General features: G+C 41.6%; 1 protein-coding gene across 3 annotated transcripts in view; it reads left to right on the top strand.

Moving 5' to 3' along the window:
* The window catches only part of LOC143889933 (DNA topoisomerase, type IA, core), a 90739-nt gene extending 71076 nt beyond the window's left edge, over positions 1 to 19663 (top strand). For all 3 annotated transcript variants that reach the window (XM_077394334.1, XM_077394333.1, XM_077394335.1), the window contains 3 exons: positions 16067 to 16246; positions 17277 to 17953; positions 19435 to 19663. In XM_077394334.1, coding sequence (XP_077250449.1) covers positions 16067 to 16246; positions 17277 to 17924 — 828 coding nt within the window. In that variant the 3' untranslated portion in view covers positions 17925 to 17953; positions 19435 to 19663. The remainder of the gene's footprint in view (positions 1 to 16066; positions 16247 to 17276; positions 17954 to 19434) is intronic.
* Positions 19664 to 20423: the final 760 nt, after the last annotated feature.

Raw genomic sequence — 20423 nt, 5'->3', positions numbered from 1 at the left:
GATGTGGCTGCTCTCACGTGCAACAACCCATCCGTGAAATGCCTTCTGCGATGGACGCTAGCAAATCCCTTCTCTCTCTCTTTATATATATATATATATATATATACACTAGTAAAAAACCCCGTGCAATGCACGGGCCGACAAAGAACTGCACGGACCACATCATAGGTTGATCCAAACCGTCCATGTGATGGAACACAACATCAATAGGTTGTGCCCGTAAAATCATTTCCAGAGGCTGATCCTAGCCCTCCAATCTATAGAGGTTTCCATAATTTGTTGTTCGTCTGAGGTGCCCGGAATTTGTAAATATTTTTACAGGTGTACGGAATTCGTAATATCTTCAAAAAATTAATAAGGAACAATAGTTTTTTCGTAATTGGCATATTTTGATACCTCTTCTTTGTAGTTTTTTCGTAATTGTCATATCCAGGTACCCATTGTCCGTAATTTCCCTCCCAAACTTTACCGCGTAATGATTATTATTGCTAGCTTCTTTCTTTGCGTATTATTGCTAGCAACCTTTCAAGAAATAGTATTTCCGTGCAGTTTTTCATCACATCTAATAAGACAAATCTCTGAATACATACAATTGCAAAGGATGGGCGAGACATAGCGTTTGGAGAAGGTGGCTAGCGAACATTCATACCTTTTTTACCCTCACATAGATAGTATGTACAGATATGTGGGGAGGGCAAAAAAGGGTAAAAATCATCCACATTGACGTGTTAAATGGATAAAATTCTCTCGTTTTCTCTTCTGCTATATAATAGTAGATATATATACGGGTATACTGTTCCGTCACAAGAGTGCATAAACAAGGTGGGGGCCCACATTTTTTGGGGGATCACAAGCATTCATTTGGAAGGCCCTTCCATGGATAGGGTGTGTCCCAAAAATATCATCCTAACCCAACCAAAGGTGGAAGGGAAAATGGACAGACACTGTGTGTCTTTCTGCCCATTTTTCTCTCCACAAATGGCAGGGTTAGGATGATGGGGCTGATTTTTCATACACATTGTATCCATGAAGGGGCCTTCTAAGTGAATGGTTTGGATCCCCCAAAAATGTGGGACCACCCTGTTTCTGCACTCGACACTCGAGTGCAGATAAGCTTATTTGCACTCTTTTGCAGGAACAATTTACTCTCTCTCTCTCTCTCTATATATATATATATATATATATATATATATATATATATATATATATATATATGAGTAAAGTGTTTCTGAGCTCGAGCGTCAAAAACTCATGTTGGCCCACATTTTTTGGGTGATCCAAAGCATTCATTTGAAAGGCCCTTACATGGATAAGGTGCCTACAAAGAATTAGGTCCATATGATCATCCTAACCCATCCAAAAGTGGAGGAAAAAAATGGACAGATACTGTTTCTCCACTGATCCACCCATTTTTTCCATCCACAAATGATCCTATGGACTTGATGTTTTGTAGGCACCCTATCCATGTAAGGACCTTTCAAATGAATGCTTTGGATCTCCCCAAAAATGTGGGGCCATATGTTTTTTTGAGCTCGAGCTCAGGAACGCTTTCCTGATATATAGAGAGAGAGAGAGAGAGAGAGAGAGAGAGAGAGAGAGAGAGAGAGAGAGAGAGGTCAGTTAGCCTATCTGCGTTGTAGTGAAAAAGTTGCTTTCTGTTGGTTCTATAGTGGGCCCCCTTTGACGTTTTAACTTGAACAAGATTTTTGAAAAAAGACAGTCGAGCCCCCCATATTTCACTTAAAAAAAAATGGACATACGCATCCTTAAGAGAGATTTTAACTCAATCGTGTGTCTCTCTCTTTCTCTCTCGAGCAAAGTGGAAACAAAAGTTAGGGTTTTTTTTTTGTTTCTCTAGTTCTCCCTCTTCCCTCTTCGTCCACGGTTCTCCCTCTCCACGGCTTGGAAGGTCGCAAAACCCTAGGGTTTTATAACTCAACCGTCTCTCTCTCTCTCTCTCTCTCTCTCTCTCTCTCTCTCTCTCCGAAGCAAAGTGAAAATGAAAGCTAGGGATTTTTGGGTTTCTCTGGTTCTCATGTTGCACGTTCTAATGGCAAAACCATGATACAAGGAGTCTCCAGATCCACTTTATGAACTTTGTTTTAGGGATATTTACAAACATGTTCAGCACCACTATTATCCCAATAGCAATACTTGGTAAACCACGGTTGGTGAAGGGATTGTAATACACCAAACTAGCATATCACTAGTTCAATTAACTGAGTCTAGGATAATCTGCTCAATGAAAGTGATTAAGGATCTTGGTGGATTCGAACCACCATACTCTTGAGAAACATAGGTTAGGCCATGTTTCCCAAGTGCTCTTCCATTTGAGCTAAAGATCCACAACAAGATTGTTGCAAGCAAGAGCATCTCAAGTAGGAGTGTGGTTATGAACTTTGCCACTCTGCAGAAATTGGAGAAGAGGAGAACAAAATTGTAGGAATTTCTCCAAATACAAACCCTAAACTGAAAAAAATTGAGAAATAACAAAATAGGGCTCGATTTTTAGGGTTTCTTGCAGAAATTTACAATGAAAGAAAGGGAATCTGAAAATTCCAACCCTAAATTGACAAAAACATGGAAAAATAACCTGGAGAAAAACCCCTAATTTCATAAACCTGGGTTTGAAGAGGAAATCTGGGTTTTTTTTCTCTAGGAATAGAAAAATCTGGGTTTAAATAAAATCTGGGTTTGAAGAGGAAGTCTAGGTTTAAAAACGACGAAGAAGGAGAAGCTTTCGTGCGTCTGGTTAGGGGAAAACCCTTTTTTTTCTCTGCTTGTATTTACGTTTGAGGGGGGGACTAGAGTTGCATTTTTTTGTCTCTGTGTAATTTAAGAGGGCTCAACTGTCATTTTGGTTGTTTTGTTAAAACGTTAAAATATATATGGGACCCACTATTCAGTGCGAATGAGAAGCCTGTTTTGACTTTAGCGCAGATAGCTTCTCTGCGCTGCAGCGCAGAAACACTTCTCTCATAAATATATATGCTAGTAAAAAACCCCGTGCGATGCACGGGCCGACAAAGAACTGTACGGACCACATCATAGGTTGATCCAAATGGTCCATGTGATGGAACACAACATCAATAGGTTGTGCCCGTAAAGTCATTTCCATAGGTTGATCCTAGCCCTCCAATCTATAGAGGTTTCCATAATTAAAAAAGCATAAAGGAGGGGGGTAGGATTGAAATTATGTGGCTTTAATAGGTGCCTTTGTTAAAAGCATAAAGGAGGGGGTAGGATTGAAAATATGTGGGTTGAATGGGTGCCTTTGTTTAAACAAGTCAAAAAAAGTGATGTGTAATTCTCATAGAATTTTGGGAGAAATTCAAATAATTCTCTCCTTTTCTCTTATGCTATATAGAAGTAAATATATGAGAAAATGGTTTCTACACACAAGTGTAGATAAGTTATCTACACACTAGCTTAAAATATAGTGGAGGGTATATTGTTTGGGTGATCCAAACCATTCATTTGATTGGCACTCACATAGATAGGGTGTCCACAAAAAATCAGCTCCATAGGATCATCCCAACCCTACGATTTCTGGAGGTAAAATGGACGTGTATAAAACCTTCACAAATCTGTCCATTTTTTGCCTCCACGGTTTGAAGGGTTAGGATGATCCTATGGAGTTGATTTTTTGTGGACACCCCTATCTATGTGAGGGCCAAACAAATGAATGGTTTGGATCACCTAAACAATGTGGGCCTCCACTGTATTTTAAGCTAGTGTGTAGATAACTTATCTACACTTGTGTGTAGAAACCGTTCTCTCTCTCTCTCTCTATATATATATATATATATATATATATATATATATATATGAGGAAATGAAGTATGTGCAGCTGCATAAATAAGCTATCTGTGCATGGCTCACAACCCATAGTGGGGGCCACATTTTTGGGGGGATCCAAAGGATTCATTTGGAAGGCCCTTCCACGGATAGCGTGTGTACCAAAAATCATCCCTATAGGATCATCCTAACCCAATCAAAGTTGGAGGGGAAAATGGACAGACACTGTTTCTGCCCATTTTTTCCCTCCACAAATGGCCGGGTTAGGATGATCCTAAAGGGCTGATTTTTGGTACACACCCTATCCATGGAAGGGCCTTCCAAATGAATCCTTTGGATCCCCCAAAAAAATGTGGCCCCCACTATGGTTTGTGCAGCCATGCACAGATAGCTTATCTGTGCAGCTGCACATACTTCATTTCCACTCTCTCTCTCTCTCTCTCTCTCTCTCTCTCTATATATATATATATATATATATATGAGGAAATGGTTTGTGAGCAGCTGCTCAGATAAGCTTATCTGAGTAGGAGCTCACAAATGATTGGGGGGGGGGGCGCACATTTTTTGGGGGATCCAAAGCATTCATTTGGAAGGCCCTACCATAGATAGGGTGTGTACCAAAAATTAGATCAATAGGATCATCCTAACCCAATCAAAAGGTGGAGAAAATGGACAGACATTGTGTGTCCATGTTTCTGCCCATTTTTTCCCTCCACAAGTGGCAGGGTTAGGATGATCCTATAGGGCTGATTTTTGGTACACACCCTATCCATGGAAGGGCCTTCCAAATGAATGCTTTGGACCCCCCAAAAAATGTGGGCCCCCTATGGTTTGTGAGCTCCTTCTAAGATAAGCTTATCTGAGCAGCTGCTCACAAATTTGTGAGCAGCTCAGATAGCTTATCTGAGCAGCTGTTTCAAAAATTCATGTGGCCCACATTTTTGGGGTGATCCAAAGCATTCATTTGAAAGGCCCTTCCATGGATAGGGTGTGTACCAAAAATCTGCCCTATAGGATCATCCTCGGAAGAATTCAATGAGTAGGGGATCATTCTAAGGATCCTAAAGGTGAGGCAAAGCAGGTTGATGATAGCTCAGATGATTCAAGGAGTAGGGGATCATTCTCGGAAGAATTCAAAGATTTGTTGTCGATGGGGGATGTATTTGAGGTTACATGTAAGGAAGATTTGGGGGCAACCGAAAACATGTTTCTCGCAATGAAGACCAGAGATAAGAAAAGAAGGCAAGAGAAAAAGATATTGAAAAGAAGATCAGAGAAGATGCTTAAATAATTTAGCTTCAGAGATGAGTATTGAATTTCCCCTCAGTAAAGTGTCTGAGGGGGTAATGCAGTATTGATTTAGATTGGTGGCTCTGATTGGTGGCTCTGGTTGAAACGACAGGATTTGGGTTGTAGGATGGTAGTGAGTAAATTCCCTCCAGAATCTTTAAGGTATATATTGTTTAAAAGCAATGTCATTGCTGGTCGTTATCCAGAAGTTTTCGATTTCCAATAGGTATAGCTTGAGAGATTCGTTCTTTCCCTTCGGTATCCTAGTATGGATTCTCTAGATCTGTTTTTTTCTTGAAATTCTATGTTAGATCTAGAGTCTTAGAATTTCAGTTTGCAAGTCTGGTAGTTTAGAAGCTTGAAGCATTGGTAGTCTTCAGAAATTTCGGTTTACTTAACCTCAAGAAGTACTTATTTAGGAAAACTAGAATTATGTGCAGTTCAAAAAGGTGCAAGGCGAAAGGTTTGAGGAAAGGAATAGACAAAGGAATAGCGGAAAAGATTATGTGCAGTTTAAGAAATATGTGCAGTATAATAGAGGAAAGGAATAATTGGCTTTTTGTAATTTTTTCAGGCTACTTTTGAATTGGCTTCGTGTATGCCCGTGCTAATTCATTTTAATAGTTTGTATTGCAGGATGAGACGCCTGGTCCCGAATGCTATTTGAATATTAATGAAATTTGTCATCTTTCAAAAAAAAAGAAGTAGATAAGTTAGAGGAAGAAGGAGAGTGAGGGAGAATGTGACGAGTCTTCACTAGAGAGCTCGCATGTAATATGATGTATATATAGGCCCAGCTAGGGCAACATGATACAAAGACTATAATACCAGTCACACATACATGTAATGACCAAACAACCCTACAACACTCTTCAACACCCCCCTCAAGCTGGAGTGTATATACTATGGAACTCCAACTTGCTACAAAGAAAACTACAATAAACAACTAAAAATACCCATACAACAAAAAACATAATAATCTCATACACACAGCCAGCTTGGTACAACACTCCTCAACCTGGTGTGGTGAATACATAATGAAAATAAAAATAAAAATAACAACGACCATAGTGAGTGCAACAACGAGATCAACATAAAAAAAGAACAACTACATCTGAATCTGGCCGTGTATGAGATTATTATGGGAGCACGCTTCTCCGTATCTTCCTATCATTTTAATTTTATAGGAATTACACAAAATGGGAAACATGCTTCCTCAGCGCTCCCCCGACCTTTCACGTTTCCTGCTTCCCACCATCTCGGGAGCCTTTGCTTCCCACTTCTCGCTTCGCTTCCCGCTTTCGCTTCTTGCTTTGGCAACCTTGGTCTCCACTAGGAAGCTCTCATGTAATATGATGTATATGTATATAAATATACAACGATCATGATCTTGGATAGGAGAGAATGGAAGAAAATGATCATTGTAGACGAACCCAACTAGTGTCAGGATTAGGCTTATTCAATTTGGGCTGCGTAGATCCTTTCACTTTCTTCATATAAATTTTCTAAAGGATTCATTAGCCGACCCCAACCAGTTTGGGACAAATGCTTAGTTGAGTTGAATTGTGTTATATATATATATATATATATATATATATATATATATATATATATATATATATATATATATATATAGGCCCAACTAGGGCAATCCATAACACTCTTCAACAGAAGTCCATATTTTCATAAAAAGAATCAAAGGTTCTTCTTGTTCCTAATTAACATAATTTTTAGGGTAACATACATTTATTAAGTTAATTACCTATCAGTTATTAAAGTGTTACCTTAATAAAATTGCAACGATGGCTAAAAAATAATTTTTTCTATAAAAATTGATTTATATTTTAGATGATATATTAAGGGATTTCTCGTTTATGTGTTACTATTTTTATTTCTTATTACATATATATTATTTATTTTGACCATTTAATGAATTTTTATAAATATTTAACTTTATATTTATTTTATCACTTACTATTTTTATAAATATTTAACTTTTTTATTAGGAAGGATTATTTTTCCATCTCTAGGGAAAGAGACTGTTATCTTCTGTGATAGAAATTCCTAATTTTGCTTTTTGGCTACTACTGTCGCGTAGATTTCTTGTCTCAACACTTCAAGAATGGGAGAATTTTTTTGTATACTATTAATCGCTATCCAAAATCGTAGAGAAGTTTGGGATGCCCTGGGTCATCCCTTGGCTTTTAGAAATTTTTTGGATAGTTGGTAATCAGTGCCCTGTGTCACGGGGAAACTATTAAGCGCCCTAATCTCGCCTCGTCTCGTTGTGTTTTCAGGAGTATTCGCTAAGAGTACCTTTGGTGGGCACTCCTAGCAGAGCAGGTTGGTTGGCCAAACTCTTTAGGGGGACTTGGCCCTGTGACATGTTGACTCCTCCCCCGATAGGCCTAGTAGGTGTGGGCCTTGGTGGTTTGCTTGTTGGCTGTACAAGGACTTGCTTGTGCGTGTGAGGCACACAACGGGAAATCATGTAACAGCTCATGTGCGTGCCCTAAGAGAGCTTCGGGTGTGGATTGCGAGTTATCCAAAGGGATGCTCCAGTTTCTTTGGTTGAGGTGGGGCTAAAGATAGTGCATGTTGGGTTGGGTTCCCATTTGCGTTGCGTGTGCGGACGGTGCGGGAGGTTAGCTATGCTCTTTGCCTCCTTCACCGCGGTACTTCTTGTGGTTAGGCCAATCTTTAAGCTTTCCTGTGAATTCGTGCCGGGGTGGCTTCGGTCACCCTTGTAAGGTGCATACCTTACGGATTAGTCCATGGGGCATCTTGCTTCTTGGATGACCAAGCCTTTGTGCTTGGTGGATTGGTGTGTGGCATTATCATGCCTCACACTTGATGGACTTTGCATTGGGTTTCAGGGCCTGGTGTTCGATGTGCTCGTGATGCAGGCTGATCATGAGAGTGAGTTCAAAGTTTAGCACAACATGGCCAAGTTGAGTAGTTTGTTGAAAGGCTTGGTGGTTGTGAACAAAGTATCTAGTGATGCATTGCAAGATCTGAGCCAAGTAGCCTGTTGAACCGCTTGGAGATTGTTTGCACAAGTGAATCATCAAGAGGTGTTGGGCGTGTAGGGCCTTCAGAGGCTTGCACGGGTAAAGGCTGGCCTTAGCATGTGCGTTTGTTGAGGCGCCGCACCGGTTATTCCGCTGCTAAAACAAAAGGCCCTTGATAGTTGGTATCAGAGTTAAATCAAGAGTGTGCTTTGATAATTGGTTTCAGTTGAGTATCACGTGGCAAATCAGAGCAAGTGGTAAATGCAAGAGCTTAACAAGAAGCTGTGATACAGCTGATGTTTGTGCTTGATATAGTTGCAGTAGGTGGCAGACTTTGTGGCTATGTTTAGTGCATCTCAAGTGCAACTGGGAGTGCACAAAAGAATGAGAAATCCTTTGAGTTGTGGCAATGTCGAAAAGCTTGAATGTTGGCCAAGTGGTGGCAGCTTGGTAATGTTGGTTGAGATAATCTTTGAAATTGATGCCTTAAAAGTCCATTAGTCAGCCAAAGAAGAGCAGGAATTGTGTGGGGATGTTTCTTTATGAAAAGTGGATTCGTAACTTTCTCAGTGTCGTGTGTGAGGCTTCATTGAGCTGTGTTGGTGGCATGGGTTACTTTGTAAGCTCGGCAAACAAGGTGGCAAAGTATGGCAGCTTGAAAGTTGGACTCTTACCTATCTTACTTGAGTCGTGCAACAGAGGCACGATGGCATGAAAGATTTGTCCCATAAGTGTTGGTGTAAGCATTGGTCAATGGATTTGCTTGAAGCTTGATAAGTGACAGAGCAGCAATCAGTGAGTGGGTTGGCATGTTACAACAACCCACCAATGTGTGAGATCAGAAGTGGTTGTTGGGAAGCTGGATATGGTTCGTTGTAGTGTTGTCTAAGCAGTTGATGAGTTTGCATATGGTCTGAGGGCTTACTTGAAAATGAGGGTTGGCTTGTTGGCAGAGGCCTTCCCTAAAGATGTGAGGTGCTGAACATGTCGGTGCCAAAGAGCTCATAGAGGTGGATTGCATGCTCAGTGTGATAGCATGACCAGTGTGATGTACTAGAAGTATGCTCTTGGGGTGAAGAGGAGGCACCAAGGAACCATGATTAAGGTATCCGATTCACTCTGAAAGGAAGAGAGTGGAGCCCATGAGAAGGAGGGAGGTGATGTTATGGGCCAAGTGTGCAAGGTGAAGGTGTTTGCGACCTCAATGGACTGAAGGTGCATACTTAGGGCATTGGCTAAAATACTTGGGTGGAATTTCACAATCACTTTGGAGCATGCGAGATGCTCATGTTAGAAAGACCTTGGTGCAAGCACCAAGGTCGCTTAGATTGATAACGGGTTTGTTGCGCTGGCATGGGACAGTGTAGTAAGTTCAGATGGCATGTTGGCAGAATGTGTTGGTATGGGACAACATGGTGTGTTTGTGTGATTCTTGCTACTTCAAAGATTCTGCGCTGGAGAAGATCGAAAGGACAGTTCAATATGAAAGATGAAGGATTTGGGTGGTTAGTAGGGCTGTCAATCGGGCCGAGCTTGGGCGGGCATGAGGTGCTCAAGCTCAGCCCATGTCTATACAACGGGCTACGAGCCAAGTTCGGGCTTGCCCAAACTCAGCCAAAACTCAGCCCAAACTCCACAACGGGCTTCGAGCCGAGTTTGGGCTTGTCCATCACCTCTTATTTTCTACACGAGAAAAGATTATAAGGCAAGCACAGAGTAAGGAGACCAGGTATCAGCTCAAAGACATGTTAACAACCAAAAACCTATTGGACATTCCATAAAAAAAAACCTGTTGAACGTATTCCTGTTTAAGTGTTGAACTAGAAAACCATTTAATATCATAAAGAGTAACAGAGAATGTTTAAGTACCTATTTAATTAATATCTATTGTTATTTTTAAGGGCATAAAAAATCCTGAAAAATTATATAGTAAATATATTATCAGGCTCGGGCCTATAACGGGCTGGACGACCCTTGATCAAGCTCAGCCCAAATTGGCTTTTAGCGGGCCGAACGGGCGGGCTTCGAGCTTGCCCATCCCGATTGACAGTCCTAGTGGTTAGTAGTGTGAGTGTTGGCCCGGGTATCCAAGGAGACCATTGGTGGCATAAGGGTTGGTTGTCCGAACAAGTAGGTTAGTGATGGGGCAAAGGATGCAAGACTAAGCGTTGCAGTGGAGGATCCCAAAGTGGGGAGACTTCTGTCCTCATGATGGTGTGGGACCATTGAGATGGTTCCTTTGGCTTGGGGATGTAGGTTTCTCCCCATGATGGTTTACAGCCGGCAAGAGTAGCGAGTGCGTTGTATGGGTTGATCCCAGGAGGGGATGTTTGGCCTCGGGAGGAGACGAGACTGAAGTGGTGGTCCCTTTATTTGGGAATGCTGGTGGCTTTCCATGGTTTGTTTGCACTTTGCTTGTGGCAAGTGCTGATCCAGCAGGGGATGTGTGGCGTCAGGAGGAGGCGGGACTGATGTGGTGATCCCTTTGTTTGGGAATGATGGTTTCTTCCCATGTTTTGCTTGCACTTTGATAGTGGCAAGTGCTGCACTTGGCTGGAAATGAGGCAAGTGCTGTGCCAGAAGTGGTTGCACTGTTCAGGGAGAGACAAAAGTGTGCAAGATGGGCGCTTCGGAAGACCGCTCCAAAGGAAGCTCGAGTGCAACTGAGGAGGGACTTGAGAGTTGCTTGAGAGAAGGAATCAAGTCTGGTCGCTCTGCCCTTATGGAGTTTGGTGGAGTGCTCAAAACCATCAACAACGTTTGTAGGGATGGGCACAAAACCTTCGCATAGTTTGGTGGAGTCCAAGAAAACCATCAATGCGGAAGATAACTCCAGGAGATTGATAAGGCAATGATTGGCAAAGTTTGGGATGTCGACTCATTGCTATTGTGGAGTTGAGTGTCACATAGTGCTTAGCGTCGATGAGGGCGTCGACGTCATCAGGTGGGGGGGAGTGTCACGAGGAAACAATTAAGCGCCCCAATCTCGCTCCGTCTCATTGCGCCTTCAGGAATAGTGGCTACGAGCACCTTTGGTGGGCACTCCTTGTTGAGCGGGTTGGTTGGCCAAACTCTTTAGGGGGAGTTGGCACCGTGACATGCTGACTGCAAGAAATCATACTATAGCTCATGTGCGTGCCCTAAGGGAGCTTCGGGTGCAGACTGCGAGTTACCCAAACGGATGCTCCTGTTTCTTTGGTCGAGGATGGGGCCCAAAGACAATGCATGTTGGGTTGGGTTCCCACTTGCATTGTTTGTGTAGACGGTGCGGGAGGCTATCTATGGTCTTTGCCTCCTGGACCGTCGTACGTCTTGTGGTTATGCCAATCTCTAGGCTTTCCCATGAATTCATGCCGGGGTGGCTTCGGTCACCCTCGCAAGGTGCATACCTTGCGGATTAGTCCTTGGGGCATCTTGCTTCTTGGATGACCAAGTATTTGTGCTTGGCGGATTGGTGTGTGGCATCATCATGCCTCACACTGGATGGACTTTGCATTTGGCTTTAGGGCCTGGTATTCGATGTGCTTGTGATGTAGGCTGATCATGAGAGTGGGTTCAAAGTTGGGCACAACATGGCTAAGTTGAGTAGTTTGATGAAAGGCTTGGTGGTTGTGAACAAAGTATCAAGAGGTGCATTGCAAGATCTGAGCCTAGTAGCTTGTTGAACAGCTTGGAGATTGTTTGCGCAAGTGAAGCATCAAGAGATGTTGGGCGTGTAGGGCCTTCAGAGCCTTGCACGGGTAAAGGCTGGCCTTTGCATATGCATATATCGAGGCGTCGCATTTGTCCGTTGAAAGGATCGTATGAAGAGCGGCAATGTTAGCTTCGATATGGATTCTTTGGAAATAGAGAAATGCAAGGTTCTTCAAGAACCGGTCAAGAGGTCCCCTTTTTACATTTACGAATATCTATTTTCATATCTTTGGTACTAGTTCTCTCTCCCTTCAAATTCTACTCTAGCTCTGATCTCAATAGAGGTTTGAAGGAGATATGCCATTCTTCTTACAGAGGGAGTGTTCTTACTCCTAGTTGGTTGCCGCCTTACCCTCGGTGGCTCAAGCTTAATTTTAACAGGTCTAGAAATACAGGGCTTGGTGGTGTTGGAGGTTTTGCTCAATGATGAGTAGGGAGTGACCAGAGGGGCATTCTTGGAACCTATTGGAGCCAAATATTCAAATGAGGCAGTGGTCAGAGTAGTGCTGCCGGGGATGAAAATCATAGATAATAACCTCTAAGATAGATTGATAGTCGAGGGAGACTCTCTCCACACCATTAAATGGGTGGAGGGCAGTAGGCCGTATTAGGGGTGTCAATGGATCCAGACAGTCCAATGGACTTTCCGAATCCGAAGTTTAATGGACAGGACCTAGACACACTACTAGGATCCACGGACATATTTCAGATCCTGATCATAGGATCCGAAAAAATTACCGATCGGATCCAGACAGCTAATAAAAGCCCGTGGACAGTCCAAAATCCGTTATTGTTATATTATTTTACAAAAATACCCTTCAATTTTTATAACTTTAAGTATATTATTTCAAGGGTATTTTAGTAAAAATAAGCCATATCTATTTATCATAGTGATTGCTATTTTCAATATTTTGTCATTCATCTATCTCAAGTCTTGAGTCAGCCTCTTCTTTTCCTTCTCTAACCATTGACTTTATGTCTAAGCTGTTGCGTTGTCGCCGTTGCAACTCGCCCTCGCCCTCGCCCTCTTTTAGGAATTTCAACTGTGTACAACATAAGTAGGATGTACTAGGACACTCCGATGGACTGTCTGATTTGAAATGGATCATGACTGAGACGTGGGAAGTAGGATCCGAAGAACACTCCGAATCCGATCCGTCCGATAAGGGATTTGAATGGATCGTGATTGAGACATAGGTGGATCCGATCCCAAGTGGATCCGTTGACACCTCTGGGCCGTATGCATGGAGATTTGCTGATTTTATTGACGAGATTTGTGACTGTGTGAATGGTCATTCTATCTGGTTTCAGCATCTCCTTCGCTCGACAAATAGTGATGTGTGGTCGTTTAGTCAAGGAAGGGGTGAATCGAGAGTCATTGGAGATATTTTACTAACTCCGTCTAGTCAATGAAGGGGTGAATCGAGAGTCATTGGAGATATTTTACTAACTCCCACCATACTTATGTTTTCTTTGTCTCCCCCATTTTATTTTTCCTCCCACCGTGTCTTGTGTTTTATTTGTGACTTGTATTTTTCCCATGATTTTCTCAATCTTGGGGTTCTTTCTCTTCATTTAATATAACCCAACCATTTAAAAAAACGATATTCAAAATTGTTCCATTCAGAACCCTTTAACTTTCCATATCTAAGAAAAAAACACTATTATCTCCTATTAGAAAAATTCCCAATTCTCCTTTTTGGGCTTCTACTCTCACATAGAGTTCTTGTTTCAACACTTCAAAAGTGGGAGAATGTTTTTTTTTAACTAATGAATCGATATTCAAAATCTTTCCATTCAGAATCATTTCTTCTAATTTACTAAGTTAATTATAACAATATACCTAACTGGTATGTCATCCGGTCACTTCTTTCATGTGGCTTTCCACATGTCAATCTCCTTTCTTCTCTTGCCTAGATAGTCCGATGGACCATCCAAATCGAAACGTTAACGGGCAGGAGCTAGACACATTACTAGGATCCATGGACACATTTCGGGACCCTATTATAGGATCCGAAATTATTACCGACCAGATCCAGACAACCAACAGAAACCCTCAGGACAGTCCTAAATCCGATTTTATTATACTATTTTACAAAAATACCCTCTAATTTTTATTACTTTAAGTATTATTGTAGGGGTATTTTAGTAAAAATAAAGTCCTATGCATTTTTCTGAAGGATTCGTATTTTTAGTATTTTTTTCATTCATCTCTCTCAAGTCTTAGGTCACCCTCTTCCCTTGTCTAACCAATTGGCCCTAAATCCCTAGTGCATTGCCTTGCCTCCGCTACGGCTCATGCTCACAGCTACCGGTCATGTTTGCATTCACATTCTTCTGAGAATTTTAAATGTGTAAAATGTAAGTAGGACCTACAGGATGGTCCAATTTGAAATGGATCATGACTAAGACATTGGAAGTAGGATCCGAAGACCACTCCGAATCCAATCTGACCGATAAGAGATTTGAATGGATCGTGACTAAGACATAGGTGGATCCGTTGACACCCCTACAACTGGAATCTCCTAAGATGTAGTGTGGAACCACACATATTCGAAAGTATCTGGAAAACAATTTATATTTTGGTTCTTGGATCATATGAGGGTCTCTTTCTGGTTTCACGGTTCCTAAATATATATTGCTTTGTTTTTCTATCAGTATTTGTTTTTTGAAAATTGACAAATATATTCATACTAGCAAATTTACAATGGGGACCAGTAGTCCCACCAGACTTACATAGTATAAATTGCTTAAGAGCATTCTCCTTGGCCCAAAAGAAAAGCCCATTACCCCTCATACTACCCCTTACATTACCCAAGCCTTCATTGTAACAAATCCAACAAAAATGCTCTATTGTGGGGCCCACCAAGTTAGGACCGTGACCTGCCACGCCACACAAACTTCACCACATTCCGAATTTGATTTTCAAAAATCCCGCTCGAAGGCCAAGAGCTATTGTGCGCCCCTAACCGTGTGCGATAGCCAACCACCTAACAACACCGTCGGATATCAAGCTACCTCCACCTCGTACCACCACCAAAATCCGGCAGGTCATCCTCCAATCCCTTCTACGTGTATTCCACAAAAGTCAACTCCACGAGGGGAGTTTCAGCCATCACCATTGTCATCAAACTATAGTTGGCCTTCCACTGCTCCAGGTCCAGCACCCCACGACCTTTCACGGCCTCCAGCAACCTCCACGGTTTTCCTCTACTCCAAATCTAGCTTCACAACCTCCATGGCTTCAGATCCGGCCTCCACGGCTCCCAATCCAGCCTCCACGGCCCCAGATACTGCCTCCACAGCCCTAGATCTAGCCATCACGGAAGAGCCACGATCCAGATCTAGCCTCCATGGTTCCCGAGCCGGCCTCCACTGGCCATCACACCTGTCCTCAGTCCACCCACGATCTTGATTCCGAAGACCACAGCTGCCTACGGTCAAACCCAACAACCCCATTGCTAAATCGGTCGATCTACAGCCTCCCATATCCCTCATGGCCTCCGGCTCCGATAATCCATGGCCTTTACGGCCTCGCAGCGCCTATAGCTGGCTTTCCACGGCTTCAAGTCCAGCACCCCAATGCCTTTCATGGCCTTCGGCAACCTCCACAGTTTTTCCGGCTCCAGATCCAGCTTCACGACCTCCATGGCTTCAAATCCGGCCGCCACGGCTCTCAATTCAGCCTCCACGGCCCCAAATCCTGCCTCCACAGCCCTAGATCTAGCCACCATTGAAAAGCCATGCTCCAGATCTGGCTTCCAGGGTTCCCGATTCAGCCTCCGCGGGTCATCTTTTGCTAACAATGGGAGAGACGAGAAAAAGAGGGCGAGACTAAAAAGCAGAAATGGGGAGAGACGAGAGGGCTAGATTCCAAAAAGAGAGAGAGATGGAGATGAGAAAGAGAGGGAGAGAGAGAGAGAGGGAGAGAGAGAGGGCGACGAGAGAGAAAGAGGGAGAGGGAGACGAGAGAGGGGGATGAGAAGAGGGAGACGAGAGGGAGAAAATGCCTCCCTCCCTAGGCGGAAGCCCTAGGGAGGCTTTTCTATCAGTATTTAGAATTCGTTTTACTTTGGAAACCTCATTTGCTGACTGCCGGAATTTTGCGCTGAGTTTTTAATCCATATATGAGAATATATGCATAAGTTCAGTGAAGAATACACGTGGTATGTTCAATTATCTTGTCTCGATGTGAGCTATGCTATTTGTTCACATTTCAAACTCAGTGGTTTCCTTTTATAAACATTAACATCCTTTCTCCCACTTCACTGCAGATTGACAACATGGATGCACTGTTTGAAGCACAGTTCTCACCATTAGCAGATTCTGGGCGTTTACTTAGCAAATGTGGTAAGTGTGTTCGGTACATGAAGTACATCTCCAGCCAGCCCTCACGTTTGTACTGTGGTACTTGTGAGGAGGTTTATTCTCTTCCTCAGAAGGGCACAATTAAGGTAACCCAGTTCATTCATAATAATTCCTATATTTTGTGTATGTGTCCATGAGGATAAGCATGGCCGTCCATTTGGCCCTCTAATAGTTTGTGTGGATGTGATGCATTGACACCATGCTTTAGCTTATTATCATGGTCTTGCTATTTTTTTGTTCTTATCTTGAACTCTTTTTGCTATTTCTTTGTTCTTATCTTTACTTCCTTCTATGGGGTTTCTAATGATAGATCATGGTAAATAAAACTGATATAACTACTGATTTGAGTATTTTAGTTCATTTGGCAGATTGCACTTCAGGTCTCGCTATGATCAGAACCTCTAATCCGAGAGCTTCCGGATTTTTTCAGTGAGAACTCTTGGTCAGTTTAGAAAGAAAATAACTGTCGTGGTTTCTCAAAGTTTGGTGTTTTCAAAACTTTTCAATTTGGGAGAGAAATGGTCAAAAGCCTCAAATGACAGGATCACAAACTTTCCACAGGTTTGTGGAAGTGTATTTTCGAGAGTTCGGTATGGTTATTATACCCTGTCAACAGACGATAATCTTCCAAAATACCGGAGTTTCTTATTAGTGTATACTTGAATAATGATGCTTATATTGGATCCTTCAAAAAATCTGTATGGGACGATCAAATTTAGTGGATCATTGCATTCGATCATTGTCGTTAATCCTTTCGATCACATACTGGTTAGAGTGATAGATAGCGTAAATCCTGAGACTTATTTGGGAAATCATAATAAGATTTGTCTACCATGGTCAATCCTATCTAATCAAACTAGAAAGACAAATTATCCTTCCTGCAGTTCTCAAGTAACTTGGTTATGCCAGTTGGTTTTGGGTTAGCTTGCTGGACTCCTTGATCTGGTATCAGTAGAATGCACAAGTTAGTATCGGTGTGTCACATTTCTCACAAAGAAGAACGACTTCTGCTGTATTTTCCATTAATATCTTCATGTGCTGCAGGAGCATTTAGCTTTTTAACCTTCTTTTCTGCCTCATGACCAATTATTTACTAATCAGTCTCTTGTTTTTCAGCTCTACAAGGAACTAGTGTGCCCTCTTGACAACTTTGAGCTATTACTCTTCTCCTTGGCCGGCCCAGAGGGTAAGTCATTTCCTCTCTGTCCCTATTGCTACAACAGCCCTCCATTCGAAGGGACAGATGTGCTCTTTGGTGCCCTTAAGCTGGGTAGTTCAAACAAGTCAGGGAAGGGAATAGGCATGCCCTGTTTCCTTTGCCCACACCCTACGTGTAAGCACTCTGTGATAGCTCAAGGCGTGTGTGCTTGTCCCGAGTGCAACGGAACACTGGTCCTTGACCCTGTCAGCGCCCCAAAGTGGAGGCTATACTGCAACATGTGCAATTGCCTTGTTTTTCTCCCTCAGGGTGCACACAGGATTTCAACCACGCGTGATCACTGCCCTGAGTGTGACTCAACCATTATTGAAGTGGATTTCAATAAGAAGACAACACCTTTGAATGATGGTGCAACTTTGCACGTGGGGTGTATTTTGTGTGATGAGTTGTTGCATTCGCTCGTGGAGATGAAACATGGGAAATCGTTATTTAGGCGCTCAGGAGGGCGAGGCAGAGGGAGAGGGAGAGGGAGAGGTGGGAGGGGAAGGGGACGGCGAGGTGGCGGAAAACGGGAGGACCCCAGGATGAGTTTCCGAGATTTTTGACGTGGAGTTTGCTCGTTGGGCATTTTGAGGTAACATCTCTTGAACTTCTTATTAACTGAATATATTTTATCTAATCTTCTTTTTGGGTTTGGTTCATAAATGTTTGTCAATATTGTAATTGAAATTTAGAATAGGAAAATGTCTGTGCGCATTCCATGCACGTGCACACGTACATTGACATATATGCTTAAGCTTTTGGAGTGATTGTTTGTTTCACATGGTGTCAGCGCTATTGCATTGTCATTCAAAAAAAAAAAAAACACAATGAGAGCTATTGCCTCATGGCAGGACTTGGGTTCAAAACCCAACAATCATTGATATTAAAAGTCCATGTATACAGCCTACCCAAAACAGGGGCCGCATGTGCCACATACTATAGCCAACCCAAAAAAAGGGTGGCCACACGTGAGGGGGAGTGTTGAATTATAAATGATAAAATAACATCAACTCTAACAGCTTATGCTTTTAGAGTAATTGGTTGTTTCAATGTTTTAGGCGCTATTTGTTTCAGATATAGATCATCGATTATGTATTATAGTTGATTGTGTTAAAATAGGTGTTCGGTTCCATAGCCAAGAACCGCTTGTGATTTAACAACTGATTATTCAAATACAAAGAAAAATACCTATGAATATAATCACCAAAGTCGGTGATTCTCAACTGATGATACAGATTATGCGCTACTTAGATGGCGAAACTTTCAGCAATTCCGACTTTCTTTTCCAACTTTAGCCATGGTAATTTTTAAAAACGACAAAGTTACCCCGGCGGTGTTTCACCTTATTTTGCCATAATCAGCTCTCTTGCTCTCTCAAAACCTAGTGAAACCCTAGGTCTGTGGATTTCAAGATCAATCTGCTATAAAAAAACGATTCACAATTTTTTGTGATTTCAATTAAAAAACTATGGGATCTATGGTTTTCTTCCTTTGAAACAGTAGTCATTGACGATTTGCAGGTTTCTTTTCTATCGATCAAATTGCTTAGCTCTCTCAATCTCTCAAAAACTTCACGAAACCCTAGCAAACCTTAGCTCTGTGGCTCTCAAGATCAATCTGCTATTAAAAACAATTCACAACTTTTTGTGGTTTCAATTCAAAAACTAAGTTTTTATTTGACATTATTTTCACATTTTTTATATACAGGACTTGCATAGATATTTTGAACATTGTTTTAGGATGATTTTACATGTTCTAATCTGACAATTAGGAGCAACTGCATCAAAGGGTATTGCGATCTTTTTATCTTATTTGAAGATGTACTAATATTCACTTGAGAAATGATGCAGAAGAATGCAATTATGTTATGATATATTATTGCAATAATAGGTTGCCATAATAGTAATCACTTCAGAAATAATCCCAAACGAACTGGGCTTTACAATTCAATATTAGGAAACCAAGTGAAATGCAGAGACTTAGAATTGATGTGCCACAATTTTTCCAATTTTCCTTCATCGAGTATAGCAAAACGACCAGCAATCATCTAAAGGTTCTCTTTCAATGGTGCAGGATTGTTTCATCACTGTAATTGTGCCATTTGGTCCCCAATGCTGGGTGTTAGTTCTTCATGCTTGGAATGCAGCCGTAGGAGTTTGACGTAATGACAGAGGTATCAAAATTCTGGTGTTTATTTGAATGTATTTTAAGCTATATACTTAAGTCCCAAACCAATCCTTGTTATTGACAACTCCAATGGATCAGAAGAGTAATTGAAATGCAAACATTGTTTTTATGCATAGTATTATTTTCATTTGAATTGGATGCATGGATTTTTTTTAATGGTTAGATGCTGGGATTTGTTACATTGGAGCTGGTTCTTAGTCTTGGATGTAGAATGAAAACGCACATCCATTGGGTAAGCGAAATTTCCATGGGAAATATATTCATGGTTGCCAGACAGGACCTTAGAGACTTCTTAAAAGACAAATTTTTCTTTGTGCTTAATCAATGCTTGACCCCAACTAGTTTGGGACAGGCTTAGTTGAGTTGATCAATGCTTTAGAATGAGTTGATCAATGCTCTAAAATCATTCGATAAGGTGGGATCAATAGCAGCATGCCGGATTTCTTAAGGCGAACAATATTCATCACCAAAATAAAAAAGATTAGAAAGAATATTCTTTTATTTTTTAAGAGACTTTTTTTTTGTAAATTTAGCCGATAAGGATTGTCATGATAGCAAGTGGCAACCAAACAATACTAGGAAAAATAAACAGGTCCTTTTTACTTTGATTTTCCCCATTTTTGGTGCAGCCAAATGGACCCAAGAGTAGGGAAAACAAAGAATAATAATATTAAATATATATTCACCTCTGTCCGGACTATGGGCATTTTTGTAGGATATTTGTGAGCCCAATTGTTAAAGAGGATAATTGGGCCATTTCGTCCCCAATGCTAGGGTTAGTTCTTCGAGGAAAATGTAGGAATTTGAGGTAATGAGGAGGTATCAAAATTCTGGTGTTTATTTGAAGGTATTTTAAGCTATATATGCAAGTCCCA

This window comes from Tasmannia lanceolata, unplaced genomic scaffold (genome assembly GCF_043159265.1).
Source record: "Tasmannia lanceolata isolate RefF3 unplaced genomic scaffold, GAP_Taslan_0.1 ptg000013l, whole genome shotgun sequence".
NCBI lineage: Eukaryota > Viridiplantae > Streptophyta > Magnoliopsida > Canellales > Winteraceae > Tasmannia > Tasmannia lanceolata.
Note: the sequence above shows the minus strand (reverse complement) of the source record. Positions and strands in the feature narration are given on the sequence as shown.